This window comes from Falco naumanni, chromosome 1 (genome assembly GCF_017639655.2).
Source record: "Falco naumanni isolate bFalNau1 chromosome 1, bFalNau1.pat, whole genome shotgun sequence".
Classification (NCBI taxonomy): Eukaryota; Metazoa; Chordata; class Aves; order Falconiformes; family Falconidae; genus Falco; species Falco naumanni.
The window spans coordinates 59,717,869-59,737,707 of record NC_054054.1 but is presented as its reverse complement, the minus strand read 5'-3'; the positions used below and the strand labels follow the sequence as shown (position 1 = coordinate 59,737,707).

The 19,839-nt window shown below is 37.7% G+C and overlaps 1 protein-coding gene across 2 annotated transcripts in view; it reads right to left on the bottom strand.

Annotated features, from left to right (window-relative positions):
* Positions 1–487: 487 nt before the first annotated feature.
* Positions 488–19,839, bottom strand: part of TRMT9B (tRNA methyltransferase 9B (putative)) — a 121,486-nt gene continuing 102,134 nt past the window's right edge. For both annotated transcript variants that reach the window (XM_040596292.1, XM_040596299.1), the window contains 3 exons: positions 11,835–11,989; positions 8,666–8,839; positions 488–5,756 (listed from right to left, as the gene is read on the bottom strand). In XM_040596292.1, coding sequence (XP_040452226.1) covers positions 4,720–5,756; positions 8,666–8,839; positions 11,835–11,989 — 1,366 coding nt within the window. In that variant the 3' untranslated portion in view covers positions 488–4,719. The remainder of the gene's footprint in view (positions 5,757–8,665; positions 8,840–11,834; positions 11,990–19,839) is intronic.

Here is a 19,839-nt window from a genome sequence, read left to right as displayed (position 1 = left end):
CAGCAGGGCTATAACCTCACCAGGCAATTGCATAATTCTAATTACATTCTTCTTTTTTTTTTTTTTTTTTTTTTCTGTTTTCAGCTGGTGCAAAAAGAACATCGACAATCCCAAAGAACTACTTCAATGTTATCTTACACCACAAAGCTTAGTCCTGGTTGACTGTAAACAGATCAGAAGGAGCATGAAACGTAGCTCTGTAGCAATTCATTCTGCTGATCCATGCTGCTTTTCTGTCATCAACAGGACATATAATACTGACATGGTAAAAACCACATTTCATCACCTTTATTTATCTTTAAAGTATCACATTTATGGTTAGGTTGACTATGGTTGTCTAAAGTAAAGGCAGACTCCCTGGCTTCGTAGCAGATCAGTATGCTTACCTGCTCTGCATCACCTTCACGTGGTCTAACTTACTGAGCAAACAGCACTAAAAGAGTCTTCTCAAATTTAACATTCATTAAGAACTTTCCAAGACACAGAGTTTCCAGTGGCTAATATATTTATTAACTAGTCTGAAAGCACAGAAGTTCTGTAGGAAGTAATATTTTAACCAAGTAGGATTCATTTTCTGCCAAATACCATAGAATAGGTTCCATGCACAAAGAACTGATTACAGAGCAGTAGCTAAGCATGGTTTTAACCAGCAGATCAGAAGATAAAATCACGGGTAGCTGCCAGAATCCATATACTGTAAGAGTAAGAAATGCTGAACTCACAAAAGATATACACAACTGTATATATTTAACACTGACACCCATCATTTTCCTGGGGTAAAAAAGCAGCCACAAATCCTGGAAAAGTGCTGAGCAACAGAAGTTGGTAGACCAATAGATTCAACACAATGTTGATACTAATGCAGCCCAACAGTGATATGAATAGTCTGATGGAGGCATGACACAGCAGAGAGGACACAGGACCAAAGCCATTATTTCTGTTCAGAATATACCCAGGTAGTTCACTAACAATATTCTGCTGGTAGAACATAAACAGCTCTTCACTCAGCATTGTAAACTGTGCACATAAATATTCTAGCAGATTTTTTCTGGTACATATTTATATACAAGTTACTTATGACTTTCATTCCTCATCTGTGCCTTTAAAATTTCCACACCATAAGCTTGGAAGAAAGTAAATTAGTTACCATTAGTACCAAAAAATATTCTATTTCCACACTTCTAATATAAATGTTTACATGTATTAAAAAAAAAAAAGACAAAATTACGTTTATCAAAGACTGCAATTATATTAGTCCTTCAAAAGTAAGTCTGTTCAATTGTACCTTTTTTTATTGCAACTGTCCTTTTGGATTACAGCCTGTAAGAGTAATAAGGTAGCAGCTTTTGTTTAGCCAGTTCAGACTGACAATGAAACTAATAAATTAAATCGTAGAAATCCAGGGCATCTTTTCTCATGTAATCAAGACTCCTCTATGTGCAGCTTAAAGCTAGATGAGCCACTTGGGAGCAACCCTAGCCCACTGCCACCATAAGCAGGTTTGTTATCGGCATAACTAAGGTGAGAATAATGCTCACTTGTCAAACAAGAAATACAAGAACACATTTGCCTTTACCTTATAACAGTTAGATCTTGCAACCTGAACATTGCTGAGAGTTTTAGCATGCAAGGACAACAGGGTTTTATTTACTTATTTACTATGGACTTCTCAATGGTATACACTCTTCTCTGAGCACATTAACTGTCTGTAAGCTATTAAAGAGCAAGATCACATGGATTCTTCCGGAAATTACATTTTGCCTAAGAAGGGCCTCATCAAAAGAGAAACCAATCAAGAGAGACATTCATCATGATCTGAGTGAGGTAATCTGGCTTCCTACAAGATGATAAAGCTGTTACAGACCGAGGCAGCCTCCACAAATGGACTGGGAGACTGCATACAGGAATAAAGGCTTGCTGTGCAGACCTCACACTCATGATCCTCAGTCTATAAAAATTACATTACATGGTGAAAAAACCCCCAACCAAACAGTTTACCAAACCTCTCCTTCTCCCAGGGATTTATAATAATACAATCCAAACTTACATGTAACACAACTTCATAGCATCAGCTCAAAACAATAGAAAAAACAATACAGAAATAAGTAATTGTGAAAAGCATCCCCAGTTAAGACTCTCAAACCAAACAATGCATGGAAAGTCTGCAAAGACAAAAGCTGTTTAAAGTAACTCAGTGGTTTTGATGTGAGAGCTCTTATTCATAGAGCTGATAGAGGAAGAAGCTTTCATTGGAGCCTGAAACACAGGTTCAGCCTCTTGCAAGGATAGCAAGTCTCTGTTGTAAAAGGAATGGACACCTTTCCTTTCTCAATTCACCCCAAATTTCATCAGCCTGCTTGACTATGCACCAAATACTCCACAGACAGACTGCAGAAATGCAGGTAACAAACTTAAAACGTTCCTTCCCCCAGTCAGCTAACCCAGCTGTCAGTTTAGATTAGTAATATTTTATAAATATTTTATATACACACAATAGAGTTTCTGCCTGCTGGAGTTTAGGGATGAACTTTCAAAATTGGATATAGGATGGTAATCAACTACCTTCTTCCTAAACATGGCCCAAATTCCAGGGATGCTCAATAACCACTGGTACATCTTACCTGGAAGCAAGTGAGTTTTCTTCTAAAATCCTCAGCTCCTCCAGAAATTCCCAACAAATGAGGCAGGCCTTGTCTGTCTGACACCAGCATGTTGCAGATGGGGTGTGGAGCTCAGCACGATCCATGGTGGCTCTGCAATGTGCCAGCACGGGTATTTTTGCACCGTGCTTCCAAAACTGGAGCTTGAGGATGCAGCAGGAGCAGCCCTCTCAGCCAGCAGCAGCTGGACCCAGCAACACAGAGAGCACTGCCAGTTTTGTGAAGTATGGCTCAGACACAGAATCTGAGAACCACAGCCCCAAGCTGTATCAAAAGTAGCACTTAGAGTAGAACAGTATTTCAGAAGTCTCTTTTATTTTCAGTTTTATTTTCAAAAGGCAGCAGGGAGTGCAAGCGGTACAGACCCAGGAAAGATAAAGCTCAAGGATCCTAAACTATGAGGAAGACAAAGGTGATTGCTCTATAAGCATTGCTCCAGTAAATAAATCTATAATGCATTACCATGTGGCAATTACTCCTCAGCAGATACACCTGAAAATACTCAGCACCATCAGGGCTTTCTATTGAACAACCCTAAATCCACCTACTCAGGCAGAGGAGATTAGAAATGTTAAACTTTTCACTCCTGTTGTTTCACATTCAAAGTTATTTGCTCAACAATAGGGCAGAATGTGGGTCTCTGAAACTGCTGTAACAGAAGGATGGATCTTTGGGGTGAATCTCTGCAGCTCCATTAAAGGTCATGAAATCTAGCTGAAGATGTGCCCTACACTACAACCACTGACAGCAAATAAAGCCTAGAAATAGAGTAACTGTGCTAAAAGGGCAATTAGCCTATTCTACCCCTGCTTCTGGTGGTAACAATTGTTGTTCAGAAGCCAGGTGCATTTTATCCACAGCATATAAAACCTCACATCAGCCTCTCACTGAAAGGGGGGAGATTATTTGAGTGTAAAGAACTATATGAGGGCAACTGCTACAATATAATACAACTGGATGATGATTGGGCACCATGTTCAGCAAAATTTATGTCTTACAGGGAATGGGAAAGCTGTTTAAGCACTTTATTATGATTTAAATGTGAAAAGATTTACTTAAACTGCAGAAGACAGGAATTTGTATTTTACATACAAACTGGACTTGTATTCTCTTCCTATCTACGTTACTTAACACACCATTTAATATATATTCTCATGCTGGTGAATGAGAAGAGCAAATATGACAGTTGACCAGATATGCACTGGATTTTTATTAATTTTATCGTAGCTTCCCAGGCTTATTACAGAGATATATGTATCTCAAATACTTGATATCTTGTGACCTTTACATAATACTGATACTCTCATGAATCCCTCTGACTTCTATATACACATAACCAATGAAAAACTGCAGCAAAGGAAATAAAGTAGTTCTGAAAACTAACACATAAAACTTAACCTGCACCTGAGAAACAAATTAAATTCTTTTTAAAACAAAAGTTCAAAATTTGTTCTGTCATTTGCTCCCAAATACACACATCAAACATCAGAATATGTAGAGCTTGTTTTGTATACAGTTTTTGCCCATTAACAACTCTAACCCAAATGAAGTAGCACTGGGACCATGCTTGCTCCCAGTTCTGCAGTGTGCACTCTAGCAATATAGAGTCAAGTATGTTTTTATAGGTGCCTATGTCCCTATTTATAGGACTTTGTGAACAGAGAGTCATGTGACACATGTTCAGCATTTGAAGAACAAAGCTTAGACTTCCTACTGAGAGGGTATTTCTCATAAAAGATGCCCTGATCCTTGTCTTATAAAAAGGTTTTATTTCTCAATAGAAAAGTATATTTAAAAACAACCATTTGCTAAAAGCAATACAAAACTCTCCAGTTTTAACTTCATAAAAGTTTAACAAAACATAAATATTGTTTACTGCTTACATTCCTATATACAGACCTTGCATTAGACAGTTAAACAGGTAGAGAGATAATAACTCAGAAATGAATGGAACACAACTACATGAGATTCAAATTCTGTGTCACACTGCACAATCACAGGTATACAAAGAGCAGCTTAAAATCCTCAGTCACTGCGTTCTGCTTTGTTCTCTTTACAGCTATGTTCCTCTTTTCTCTGCAATAATGCACCAGTTTCCATGGTCATAGCAGGAAGAAAGTATCTGAAGCTCAGGCACGTTTTCTTCTACCAGAGAGCACAGCTCCCCTTCCCGAAAAACATGGTAATAACGCATGAAAGCTTTTGTATCCAACGTGGCACCAGTCTGGTCCCCAACAGACACTGCTGAATCCAAAGCAGAGTCAGTGGAGTCAGTTGTTGAAGTTCTTTGGAAAAACTTGCCGGCATTAGACTTACCAGCACCATCTTTATTACAACCACAGCTGCAGTCCCTGTCTTCCACTGGGCCATTTATAAATGAGGCTTCTTCACTCTTGCTCTGAGCTACGGTTTGGTGTCCTCCATTTAAACTTAAATTCTTCAGTGCATCTGTGGCTGGTGACCAGTGTGCTTTTTTGAGAGGCAGGCTTTCCACAAACACATCATCATCATCTAAACTTTGTTCTTTTAACAGTGTCCCACGGTGACCTAAATCCAAACTGCAGTGTCGTGGATGCTGAAGGGGTACAGTACTGTTTGCCCATTCTCCTTCATTCTTCAGAGGCTTCACTTTATCAGTCTGTTTTCTCAGGGCTGATTCATCAAGGGATCTGGAGAAAAACCATGAGCGGAAAGATCTTCCTAGAGCACTGTAAAATCTGTTTTCTTCTTCAGAAATTTTCATGCAGCAGGCTCTGGACAAGCAATGGTCCGTATTCTGGGAGTGTTTTGAATCAGTTTCTGGCTGCAGATTGGTTTGGTAGCTGCAGTCAGAGATGACTAGCTGTGTAGGGTGCATGTCTTGGCTTTTTACAGCACGCACAAACCCACCCTTATCTCCAGGTTGATTCGATTCTGAAAAATGCCGTGAGCACAAGGCCTTGTTCCAAGGAACAAATACATCTTGTTTCTCAAAGCGACGATTCTTTTGTTCCATAGCCCAAACATAAATCATCATCTGGCCCCCAGGTATCAATACCCTTGCCATTTCCTTTATTGCTTTGATTCTTCTTTGTTTAGTTGAGAAATGATGGATCACTGTGAGAAAGGAAAGGTGTTACGTATTGAACATTACTAAGGACATAGCATACTTGTCTTTCAACCTGGTCTATGTGTTTACTCATTTTAGTCACCATATCCCAAATATCACTCACTGCAAGTCAGCTACAGCGCGGAGTTTATTGGTACCACAGTGCAATATACCCCAGAATGCTGTCTTTTACATTTATGTTCAACGGATAAAAATAGGGAAATTCCTAAGAAGGAAAATAATCTCATCTCAAAATAGGGATTCAAGAAAAGTCAGGCATATAAGCTGGAGGTTTCTTTTTCTCAACATCAACCATAAAAGACCACAGCATGACTAGCTTTCACTTAAAATGCCTGGACTTTAGGTGAGTTAGGTAATATTAAGTTTGACTTTAGTTTTTTGGGATATTTTTCAGACTTCCTGAAAACAGAAAATCTTTTCACCATCTAATAAGTACAGAAAAATGTCATATCAGAAAAAAAAGATACTGTGTAGTTTTATATTAGTGCACCTTCAAAAGATCTAGTGAGAAACTTTAGACAGAAACATTTTCCCCACTGCTTTAATTTTGTAGAAAGGCATTGCCTTTACAGATTGTTTTGGAGGGGAAAAAAAGAGAAGTGTCTCACTCTAGTTTGCATGTCTGAAAATGATGACTTTTTGTTACATTATGTTATGCTATTGATAATTAAAAAGTCAAATTCAAAATAAAACTATTGATCACTATATTTGAATTTTCTTCACAGGATAATGTCCACATTTTCAGATTTCACTGCAGTGTGAAATGAAGCTACATTTCAATACTTCTACATTGTTTCTACCTTCCCGTTCACCTGAAGGAACCAATTTTAATAGCCAGAGAATAGCTAAGACAGCTATTTTCTCTCTGAGCTCTCAGAAACATTAACTTGCACTGAGACTGGCCATGTTGGTCATGTTGTTCTATATGTCATCAGTACTAAATGTGATTTAATCAATGACATAAAAAGGACTGATTCCATAAGTCTCAAGTGGACTTTGAGCCAGCCACTTCTACATGCAAAATATTCAATCTACCCATATAACAACGTATAATAATAGTCTATGTTCTTAGCTGAGGAAATCTCCATACCTTTCAAAAAATTAGATTATCTTTGTGTGTGCTGCTTGACAGTAGCCAATTCTACTTGTAGAAACAGTGTTACTTCAACACTGTAGTTATGAAAAATGTGTCCAACTAGCCCTGCCTTTATTCAAAACAATGATTAAATTACCAAGGGGAAAAAACGTAGCTTTTTTTATGCAAGCCAAGAAAAGCGCTCTTGGCGGTTGATATTAACTAGGCCCTCACAAGCAGCTGAGAACACAAGATAGCAAGCTCTGAGAAGAGTTCCCCAGTCTATACGGTTAGTGTTTGTTTCCAGGTAGTCCTGACTCTCCTCAATATTTTTTCAAACTTTGCAAAAAAAAATTACAAAATACTATTTCAATTTCTTGAACAAGATGGGGAGAAAGGAACTGATGTTTCTCATACTGGAGCTAGGCCACATATCACCACAGAACCTCCTGCAAAATAATATCAAAACTGAAAGAGACAACATAAGCATGTGAGCTTAGTTCACCAAAAAGAAGTGCAACCAACCAACAGAATCTGTGCAAGCTCTATCTAAGCAATTCATTAAATGGGTTAAATATTCTTCAAGTTTAACATTATATAATCACTCTGGTGGTTCTGCAAAAATATAAATCCTATAAACAGGATTATACCAGCAAAGCCTAGAAAAGTATTTGACTATGTACATAAATACTTGGTGTTCTCTGGAATGGGATGAAAACCCCTTTATTTAGAATCAGATGGACACGGGAATACCATGCCTCTATTTAAGAGGCATTAAAATCCATTATTGTTAAATGTGGAGAAATACCATGTGAACTTCTCATCTTGTCAGGTCTGTATTTGGTATAAACATTAGATAGATACACTACCCTTACAGGTCAGCTGATCTGACAGCACTGAAATTATGCTACAAGACCTGAAAACTGGATAGGGCTCACTCATTAACTCGTCAATACAAAAGCAAAGTAATATAGATACTGCTTGCCTATTAGTCACCCTTTCTTTCAACCTGCATATGTGAAAACTACATTTTAAAACACATTTCTATAATATTTCAAGTCATCTGATGACTGCTGCCAATAATAATTATCACGTTTTATATTTTTGTTGATACAATGAAACAGCCTGAAAGAAGCTCAAGCAAAGGTAGAGCTAAAAATGTACACTGCAACTGGGTGCTCTAAGAATCCCTCATCTACCTTTTTCCAGTTTATACTTCTCAAATCACGAGTAATAGTTTCAAAAAGAGAGGTCAGAGGAGTTAAGATGCTGAGATGCTTCACTCATTTTAGACAACAGGCACTTGTATGGCTCTAAGTTCTTATTTCATTACTATTCTAAGGGAAATTTGAATTCATAACACCTAATAGTCAACATGAGTTTCAAGTTCTGCTATAGAGAAAGGAAGTTTTCATTTCAATGCATTTGCTGGTCAAAATAGATCCTAAGGAGGAACCAAGAGTTTATCTTGACCACCTAATCTGTTTAACTGCAAGCAGCCATGTTTACATTAGTTTTCACTTGTTTAAAATCCATGCTAGAAGGAATTCTGTTCTCCACAGGGTGACCAAGGCCACATTTATATGGTCTTTTACGGCTATTTATCAAACAAACGATCCACATACTTCCCTGGTCAACAGTGCCTCTGTGCAATGGAACTGATTTCTTTTTTCATGTTTACTACATTCATTTCAGTAATGCCTGCTGTGATTCTAAGGGAATCGGTTCAAAATGAATTTAACTGAAATACAGACACGTGGAAAGAAAAGGATCCCCAAAAATTCTCATTTGCTGTGGGCCAGAATGCGTGTATGTTCTTACCTCCAATGGAAATGACTGCATTGAAGCACTGGTCCCTAAAGGGAAGGTTAAGGTTGTCACATACCAGGACTTCATCATCTTTCTTCCTTGCAATCTCTACCAATGGTTCGCAGTAATCACAGCCAAGATTATACACTTGACTGTTGACACTGAGATACTTTCCAGTTCCACAACCTAAAGAAAAGAATACTACATCAGAAGTCATATGTTCCAGACATTCGCTATCCCTCCCAAAGCATTGAAAATAACGGGAGGGCTTTCCTAATTCTAAGATTTCCTGAAAAACAAAATGAGGGCTTGCTCCTACTAGCCTAACTGTTGCAGAGTTCATTTGGACTCTTCGAAAGTATATGCTCACACCGTTAGGAGTGTAACAGTAGCAACACCACCAGCAAAAATACTTATTACACAGCCCTGTGTAATAGCAGGTTATGTGTATTTTTGGGGGGAATAAGGGTAAGTGCAGGTGGGAGGAGGAAGGAGTGGTCCTCTGCAGGCAGTGTTGTATGTCTTAGAGCAAAAATCCAACTATGCTGCCTCACACCAAGCCTTTATATAGCCCGGTATCCAGTTTCCAACAAGGAACGTAAATGGGCACCCAGGAAAGAGTAAGAACAGGGTAAGCATTATTGACCTTTTTTCCACAATACCCTTCCAGCTTCCAACTACTTTCTGTTCAGGGGATTTCCTGAAGCCAGTGTGTTTTGTCTTTTTAGTTGCCTGCAGTAGATCTCTCTTCCAAGTCCTTCCCCAGTCTTTGCTAAAGCCTGCAGAGTACCTCTCCAATGCATCCCATTTCTCTCCAAGTCCTAAACCACAGCTGTCACTGACACAAGTTCGAGAGGAAAATTTTAACCTCAGGTACAGACTTGAAAATAACCGTGAATCATAAAAATTCCTGCCATGTCGCAGGCATGTCCCCTTCCTGCTTTTGTGCCTATGCATTATAACACATGTAAAACAAATGAACAGTTCCAGAATGAGTTTCACCTAACAGTATGTCTTCTCAAGGTCTGTGCTGCACTAAATTGAAATCTTTCAGAGTGTTCTTCAATGTCATATGCATAACAGGCACTTTTCAAAATTAGATTAGGAAACATTCACTGCAGTTATGGGTCAGTAGTGAAGAATAATTTCTGAAAGTTGACAGCCAAGCAATAGGGTAGCAGCTTGGCAAAGAGAACCATCACAGTATTAGTAATTCGATTTAAAGGCCTGGAGCTATCTTTAGAAACACCACTGCTTCTTGCAGTGCTGCTGCTTTCATTGATGTTAATGTGCACCATTATCTAGAGAGACAGCACAGGAACTGCTGGAGAACAGCACAACACTTCAGCGGTGAAAAAAGAGCACATGTTTAAAGCAAAAAGCAAGCACTATTCTTTGAAGTAACACTTGAGAGAAATGGAAAAGATTAATATTGTTGAGGCAGTTCAAGGAATATATGCAATAAAACATGAAGCTCTGCATCTTAGAAAGCGTAAGTTTTAAAATTAGTATAAAGTATTATTGGTTACTGTGTTTGCAAAAGGAGCACATTTGTCAAACATGCATTAATTTAGAAGATTCAGTTGTTTAATACATGGCTTTTGGTGAAGTGCTTTTTAATCACAGTGAGTTTTTGGAAGTATATGGTCCTCTCTGGAATGAAGTTAAATAGTGACAAAGTTCCCAGTACCCTAAAAGATTTTTAGGAGGAGATTCACTTTTAAATGAGTCATCAGGAGGGTGGATTCTTTCATGAAACTGTTAACAATGGCCATGCTATTGTAATTTATTTTGATGAATGAACAAGAAGGCAATTATACAAAAAGATATTTTAATAAAAAGCAGTATTATATAGAAAATGAAATTATCAATTATCCCATTTGGAAAATTTTAGGTCCAGTAGGCAACTTTCCTCCCACAATACATACCAAAAATAAATACAATAGTCAGATTCCTGTAGATCTTATTAAACCTCATAAAATGAGATGATAACTTGTATGCCTTGATGGGAAATATCCTTATTGGCAAGTAAGCATCTGCCTTCTCTCTGGGTGTATCACATGCAACTAAATTATTTCAGCTGAAATTGTAACAGGGTGATCTTAAGCTTTCAGCAACCACCGCGATACCTGCTGATAAAAGCCTCAAAGAACTTCAGCTAAGCTTCAAATAACTTCTATTGAGGTGAAAAAAAAATTTTGGCTGAGAAATATTGTTAAGCTGACTGTTGGATGAGTGTATGCCACAGGATATTTCCTGAGATTATTAGTGAAAATGGCACAGACATTTGAAAGAAGATACATATTAAAAATAACAGTAATCAAGTATTTTTGGGGTACTGCTCAGAGGCAGCAAGATAACTATGTATTATCTTTGATTATGGCCTACAGTATCTTCAAATAATGCTTGCCTCTTATAGGATAAGGCAGATGGATAATTTATTGTGTACATTTATTACATCTTGCTGTGTAAAAGTATTTTATTAGTCTAAACAATGAGGAAAATCCAATGATGCAAAGGAGCATCTGGTTTGCAATGATGTGCTGCATAGGATTGAAGTCACAACACAAACAAAGGAACCAAGACCTGAAAAACCCTGAAAACTCTGTAAGTGCAAGAGAAAATCAAGGTATAAATTGAACACGCAGGGAAGACAATGCCACAGCAGGAAAATGAGGGTTCGGTGTCCCTATTCAGGATCACAGGGAGATTCTCAGATCATAATTTATTTTTTTTTAATAGTAATCACATCAGAAGCTTTCTCTTAAGATAAAGCCTAGACAGGAGGAGTTTTAGAACAAATGAAAAGCAATAAATTGCAGACCAGCAGTACTTAAACCAAGAGACTGAAATATGAAGTAACTGAGCTATTACCACCATTTTTTAAAAAGGCCTCCAGGGGGATCACAGACCACTGTGGGGAAACTGGTAGATTAAGGCTTAGCTCAAAAAAAACAATGCAAAAAATGTATTTACTGGCTACTTGACACACTGTCAAAGAAATAAAATAAGGTGGTATATGGCATCTAATATGGGTTTTAAAACACTTATAAAACATCTTTAAAACAAATTTAAATGAGTTTTAAAGACTTCAGAGTTGCTCTGAAGGATATATATGACTAATATATAAACTAATAAAGCTTATAAACAATATTTCGTTCTACCTCATAGAATAACTTACCTATATCAGCAACGAGACTGCCAGGCTTTTGCTCCAGCAGAAAGTTTCGAACACGAGGCCATGCTTTGCTCTGCAGATCATTAAAGTAGGCAGCTGTATTTTCATACACACTATGCACGTGCTGCTTTTCTAGCTGGGTAGCCTCATGTTCCATCCTGAAAACATAATGAATAAAGATTATGTACAACAAAACACAAACCGTGTTTTGCGTAGTGTAGACTTTGCATTTCATAGGCATGCATAATTCAGGACCTTGTAAATTCACATTCATAAAATCATTACACCCATCTAACAGCCATCATATTTATAAAATGGTCTTTACTCAAAAGTATCTGATTTTATTTCATGGAAGTCAAGAAAAAATTGAAATATATCATCTTGCCTGAGGAGTGTTATATAACTGCATGTGCCTGTTCAATAACATGCATATTCCTAATTAAAGTTCACCGATGTAGTAAAAGTTTATCTGGTGCAAAACGGGGCCTGTATTCAGCAAAAACCCAGAATGATTAAGCACAGGACATTAAGAATAGACTTTTCAGTTGTAGCTAAGGTGAACAGGTAGACAAACTATCAGTATGTTATTTGAAATGTAACATGGACCCTGAAACCAAAGCCCCTAAATCACACATAAATTATTTGTGGTTTACCTACCCTCTAGAAGTGATGAGTTGGTTGAAATTTTTCAGCCACAAAACTATGATTTCCCTGCTCCCACTCCACTATCTTAAGTTCTTAGCAAAGTATTTTATTTTAGTGATTCACTTGAAAAGTGGTATCTTCTGAGACTTTTAATATTAACCCTAAACTCATGTAAAACACCAAGTGCATGCAGCCGCTGAGTCCCTTTATACAGAATGTTACATCTTCTTTAAGAATTCCCCCCATCCAAGCACCAACCAGGTCAGGCTTTAGTATCTGATGCAGGCTGATGACATTATATTTCAAAGTGTCAAGGCATCCTTGAAATTAATTAAAACTGCCTGTTTATTCAGGAAGTATTCCTTCCCATTATTAAAACTTTGCTTAATTATCAAAGTATTCAGCAGAGATTAAAGCCTGTTTCCAAACTTCTTCCAAGAAACTGAGCAATATATTATCAAGATGAAACTATAGAAGTGACTCCTTTGGCTGCATCCGAAAATGTCAGAAGTAAAGGCTTTAAATATACAACAAGTTCTTCTTTTCCTTTCCTTGATTTTCAAATAATACACATTTTGGAATCATAATAAGAAATGTTTCTTTCTGTCTTTTACTGTTTAAAAAAGTTATTATGAGAAAAGATTTAAAATAAAGTATTACATATAACAAGAAATAATGTGTGGTCTTCAAAATACCTGTCTTACAAACACAATCTTTTTTCATTAAGAAAATGGGAGTTAATCCCAGTGACTGCAAAAGAAGTATTACTGTACTTCAAACTAAGTGTGTGTGAGTGCTTACAAGAAGAGTATGTAAGACTTGATCCATTTCACTGGGTTTATGTACTCTGCTATGTAAGGCTGGGCCAAATTGTTAAAATCATCACATTCTGTTCTGACTGTAGTATCTACGAATATGTCTCCTCAAAACATTTATGTTCAATGTTTTCACAATCCTTACTTTCTTGTTTTCTGGTATGATCCACAGTTATCTTTTATGATGCATTATCTCACCTTTTACTACCTGAATATATGTATATTCATATATTTATACACACACACAGAGAATTCAGTAACAGCATAGCAAATTCCTAATAGGCACATTTTCAGTGTAATTTTGAAGAGTAGAAAACAGACTGCACAACAGAAGCAGACAGTATTAAAACACAGGCTTAAAATTTTATTACATGTGCCAGAAGTCACTCAATCAGAACTTTTCTCAGAATGCCATTTCAAGTTATGTTGTCAAACAGGATGGGTTGGTTGCAGTAATTTCAAACAAAGATTCCTTAAGAGTCAAAAGCCCATTCTTTTTTTCTTATTTGACCATTAAATAAAGCAAATCGGGTGTTTCGTGTCTGCAGCTGTCTTTCCTCTCTGCCTCAAAACACACTCTATTTTGTTGTTCAACTGCCTAGAAATCCTCTATTTATAAGCAGAAATTCCAAAGACTAACAATCATTTATTTTCTTTTGTCATCTGATAAGCTCCTTGCTCTAGTTTATATTTCATGTTTGGTTACTATGCGGCTCAGTGTTTCCAAGTGTTTTTAACTTTCTAGTTGAAGCTCTTTGTTCAAACTTTGCTGTTCCTAAAAGAAAAAAGGAGAATGTTTTTAATCATTCATACTAAATTCCAAATGCTACAGAAATTCCAGTTTATGCCAACTACAGAAGTAGCTGTCTGAACTGAACGTTAATTTGAATATTTAAAAAAAAACACAAAAACCCACTTGACTTCGATGACGGTAAGAATTTTCCCATTGATACAATGTTATATTATACTTTTCCTAAAAAGTCTTTCTTGAATTCCAATGTAGGCTGAAATTCGGCTTACTGTCCTACTGAATCACAAGACCATTAAGTTTCTCCTTTAGCTTTCTCATTCACTTGGACTGGTAATGAGTCTTCTGCTATACGGGACACAGTAGAGAATTCCATATACTACAACACTGCACTGCAGGTTATTTTTTTTAGATACAATTAATATAAACATTGTCAAGATAATTATTTGGTTAGAATCTTAGAATAACAGTAGTCGATTAAAATACAAACTATTTCATTTACTGTTTCATTATGATTTCCATTCCTGCTGATTGTTCATATTTCGTAGATAATTAAGTCACAGGCTGAAATTAGACTTGCCAGTTTGACTTTCCAGTCAAGATCCGTAACACTTACCAGGTTTTACTGTGAAGCGCGTTCTAGCAATGTTCTAGCAATAAAACTCTTCATTGCAATGCTTACGAAAGGCAAGAAACCTGCGTGTCTGATCGGACCTGCAGCTGTACCAGTTTCACACAAGTCTAATGTCATCGAAAACATCAGAAACCTAGAGCTGTGTAACTTCACAAGCCAAACTCAACATCTCTATTTCTCTTTATAAACAAAAACAACCATTACACCTTCTTTGCCTCGAGTACCGGAGAGTGTTTCTGTTGCACATGCATTGTAAAAAATGTTCAGTTCATCCAACTTCTGGATTATAACTTCCAGGATAATTGCAAAGTTTGTTTTGCAAAGGAGGTAATTAAAATCTGAGACATCCAGAAATCCCACTGCTTCAGCATCTGCTCCAGTTCTCATTTAAGCTTCCTGGAAGCTGTTTGATAAAACCAGCAAAGAGGAGAAGAAGAGCAGAAGGTGGTAATTATGGACAAGCTTTCCTCACGCTCAATTCTTTTCTTGTGCTTATGCTCCTGTCAAAGGGCTCATGCAGAGACCGGGTGCAGAGTAGGGAGTGTGCAGTAAATTGGCACCCAGCTGTTCAGTCACTCCACAGCAAGTCTTGACAAGTCCCCAAAATGCGGATGCAGCTTCCTGCACACCAGCAGTTTGGGTAAAAAAATGAAGAGCAGGATTTTCTCGCCTGTCAGTCTTTCCTGGTCAGCAAAGTTTGCTCGTGAGACTACAACAGGCCCTTGTCACAACTGATCTATGAAGTGAGAAAACTGGATGAAAATTGCAGTGTAATTTCTGCTGAATTTGTGGGGAAACGGATCACCAGTCCATCAGATGTAACTATGGTCTATGAACAAAACTGTTTGAAAGTGAACAAGTTATAGCCCATTGACTCTTTCCTATGTTGCTGTTTTCCTTCTTTGTTTAAAGAAAAAAAATAAACAAAAATCCTCAAACAAACTAACACCAACCAAAATATTATAGCTTTCCAGGAGGTACAAGGAATTATACAAGCATATGATATCCTGTATTTTCATAGCTGCATCTCTCACTAAAAGTTCCTGACTCCAAGGTAATCAAATTTCTTCCTTTTCCATTAACATTGTGCAACCTTTTAGATAATTAACTTTTCAAGGATACTGCTTTAAGGAAAGTCATGTTGCTTGGACATCTATCGCTGCTGAAATAATAAATACATTTAACCATGTGACCTTGAAATGACAACTACCAAAAATTAATAATCCCAGTTTCCAATTTTTTTTAAAAATCAGGATTATTCTTATTAGCCGGGGGAAGTGCATTCAGACTTTCTGTTTGTTTGTTTTTGAAAGTGTCTGACTTGCAGTTTTGACTATACCATATTACATACCTTTATCCTCAAATCGACAAAACAGTTGGTGGCTCCCAGATGCAAGGGGGTGCCCTGACATCAAAGCACAGGAGGTAGCATCCAGTTCAAAACCTCTGCCTCTACCACAGCCCACCCAAAGCTTTCCACACCTTCCAGCAGTTCTTCTGAACCCCTTGCAGCCCTCCTCAATGAGGTTACCCACTCCCATCCACCTAAGATTTTCACATCTCCATCTATCTTAGCATGCGTTATGCCACCACCACTATTTTAATTTGATGTATAATCCCGTGAAGTCTTGACCTGGCTCATGTGCAGTTCCCACTTGCCTCTATTTCCAGGCCAGACACGTGGAACATGTTCCAAACTTTTTGTCAATGGCCTCTTGGAAGCACCCTGTGATTTTCACAGTAGTAATCAAATCCTGCATTGCTCTCATTTGTCTGCAAATCAATTGCTCTTGATCAATTTGAGCCACAGGCTTTCCTTTTGCCTTCTCTCTTGCAGCTGCCTGTTTTCTCTAACCCTTTGATGAGCTGCAGGAATTAACTCAGTTTGAGAGTCAGATATGCAAGGTTTCAGTCTATTAATGAGGATCCCTCCCAGTTACACTCTTCAGGCACTGATGGGAGTTCTCAATCCCATTTTGGATTAGGTGAACTCCTACTTCAAAGATCTATGAAATTCACCACAGTTGTGTCTGTCTGTGTTGCCACAGCAACATAAATCGTGGTTACGCATGCAACTCCAGCTATGGGTCCAATAACCTAATTAATCACTGGCCTTAAATTGAACAGCATAAACCACAAGAGCCAGGTCTACGTCCCACAGTACCCTGCTCTCCAGCAATAACATGTGCAGCTGTAGCTGACACTAACAGCTAATTAAAAAGTGAGGTAGTCCAATTTGCACGCTCTCCCCTCGTCTACAGAATAGGGAGAACTACATACACAGCGAGAAATACTTTCGGTTTACTTCCAGTTTACTTCAGACTTACCAGTCTTTTCACTCAAATATAAGCAGCCACAGAAAGTTAAGTGCGCAGCCCTAATGGTCACCTATAAACCACATGTCTTTTCTTCCAAGCAAATACAAAAATCCAATTAATCTCCAACTGCAAAACCTCACTGCAGCCCTTCAATACAGACCTAGGATTTCTCTATCAGGACTTTGCTTACACTTAGGATTGAATTTATAAATCATAGTAATAACTTCCATTCTGATTGACAGTACTTTCTCATTTCAATAATGAAGGCAATAAATTGGACTATGATGACATACTAAATTGCTTCCAGATATGAATCATTACGTAAAACAGCTTTATTAGTAAACAAAGGATAATGAAACAAAATTATAGGAATCCTGCCATGAATAGCTAAACTAGCTGCATGAAAGTTTAGCAAGAGGATACAGTAGATGATATGCTTACATAAGGCTAACAACTCCAGTTATTAATTTCACCCACGCATGAACTGCTACAATCCCATGAAAATGCACAGCTTGAAATTAGAGCAAGGGGAACTCTGTGCAGCATATCTGAAACCTTATTGAGCTGAAGTCATGATTAAGAATCCTTCCTCCAGTAAAATCTGGGAAATTCTGAAGTGAAAAACAAAGAGCTGAGATACATTTGACAAGAATCACTGTTAGTTGAAATGCTCACTGTGAACCTAGAATTTTAAAGTCATTTCATTGATTGAAATAAAGTCACTATCATTGTATTTTTTCTTACTACAAAATAGAGATGACCTTCCCCCAAAGAAAGACTGAAAGCACTGAGGCTGTTCTTTCAAGATCTCGGGCTAAGTAAGTTTACAGTTCAAGCTCTAGTTACTCAAAATAACAAACATTCACCTCACCACCACATTCATTTTGTCAGCTTCATTTTGCAGTCCAGGCAAAACCTAGTACTATTCACTGCACATTCTTGGATCAGTTAATCATTTAATATTCCCTTTGCTGTTTTGCATTTAGGGTCATGGTCTACCACAGTCTGCGTAGCTGAGAGGTTGTACTGTAAACAGATTTACTTCACCAAGTACATAAACTCCATTCTGTAGGTAAGTAGCATTCTGCTAAGATGACAATGCACAAACATGGACCCTTTGCCATTAAAAAACACTGAAAGAAGGAGCATACTCATGCAAAAGTTGCACAGTCCCTTTAAACGTCTGTTCATCTTTACTATCACATCAAAACTCATAAATCAGCTCCCAGCAGATGGTCCCTTCCTACCGGATTCCCATACAGTCAAAAATCCCTGGTGCTAGATGTGCACTGATGTGCATCTTCAGATCCTGCACAGAAACACTATGTACTGACATTAAAATAGAAGGGAGGACTAGGAAAAAAATGGTAATAAATGGTGCTGAGAAGAGCAAAGTGTTTAGGTTTTTCTTCTTCTTCTTCACTATTCTTATTAATTGCCACCAAGCAGCTAATATATCAGTGACAAAGGGAAAAGAATATAGGGAAGCAATAGATTGGGACTTTTTAAATAAGTTCAGAGTTTTCAAAACAACTAGCCTAATAAACAGTATTTAGGGAACTGATTGCACTGGCCTCTGATTTGCCAGCCTTAGGGCCACAAGCAATTAGTTTTGAGAAACCTGTGGGCAGCACGTACAGTCCCTGGTCTCATGATATTCTTGTAAACAAATTACGGACAGTTGGTTTAGATGAAATTGCAGCAGAAGTTAGTACTGTTCGGAAGTGTCAATTTAGAGTGTAGTTATCAACCATTCACTATCACACTGGAAGGATACCCTGAACAAATCTGGTCAAGAGTCTGTTTTGGGTACTCCTCAGTGATTTCTTTGCATAATGGATTAGGGAATAGCATTCTATCTGCAGACGGACCAAACTGGCAAGGGTTCAAATGCACTGGATAATGGTGTTAGAATTCAAGTGTTTTAACAGATCGAAAAATACAAAAGCAAAGCATTTCATTTAGATAAGGATAACAAACTGCACAAATATAGTCTGAAGGACGACTGGCAGCAGCTCTACAAAAGTAGGTCTGGGCGTTATAACATCTCACAGATTTAACACCGTAGGTGCTATGGTGTTATGGTAGCTTTTACAAGATACTGTTGCAAAAAAAAAAAAAAAAAAAAAAAAAAAAAAAAAAAAAAGACCAGCACACAGAAATAGGGCAGATACTTTGAAGTTACATAAAGTTGTTCTTCTCCTACAGTCAGCACTGCTGATGTATCAGTTTGAGTATTATGGCCAATTTCAAGCAAGAATAATACAGAGGAGAACAAAAATGATCAGAGATCATTGCAAATCTCAAAGAGATCAGAAATCAAGTAAACCACTGGGAAAGATGGTTGTTTCAAATTGTTTGTTCAGGACAAGACAGAACCATCTTCTCATACAAGAAGGGCTGCTGAAAAATAGGAGGGAATAACCTGTTCTCCAAAACAAAGGGTAGACAAAAAATAGCGGGCTTAAACTACAGCAAGGAAGATACAGGTGAGGCATTTTAAAAACAAGGACAGAAAACCACTGGAGACAACTGTGTGTGGACTGGGTAGGTCATGAAGCCTCCATCAATGGGCTCTTAAAAAGATAAATCAGTTAAGCAACTGTCAGGAAATACACTGATGTAACACGTAATTGATGCAGCTTCAGGGGAGGCAGATGATGCCCCAACATCTAGCCTTGTGACTCTGTGTGTCTATGAAGTACAAAACTTCAGCTATTGAAGTTATGAGCAAGATTTCAGTGACCTGCTGTAGAAAAACAAAAATGAAAGGCTGAAAGGCTGCTTCACAATGTTTACCACTCTTCAACACAGGAGTTGTTTCTACAGCTAAATTAGTACGGATATT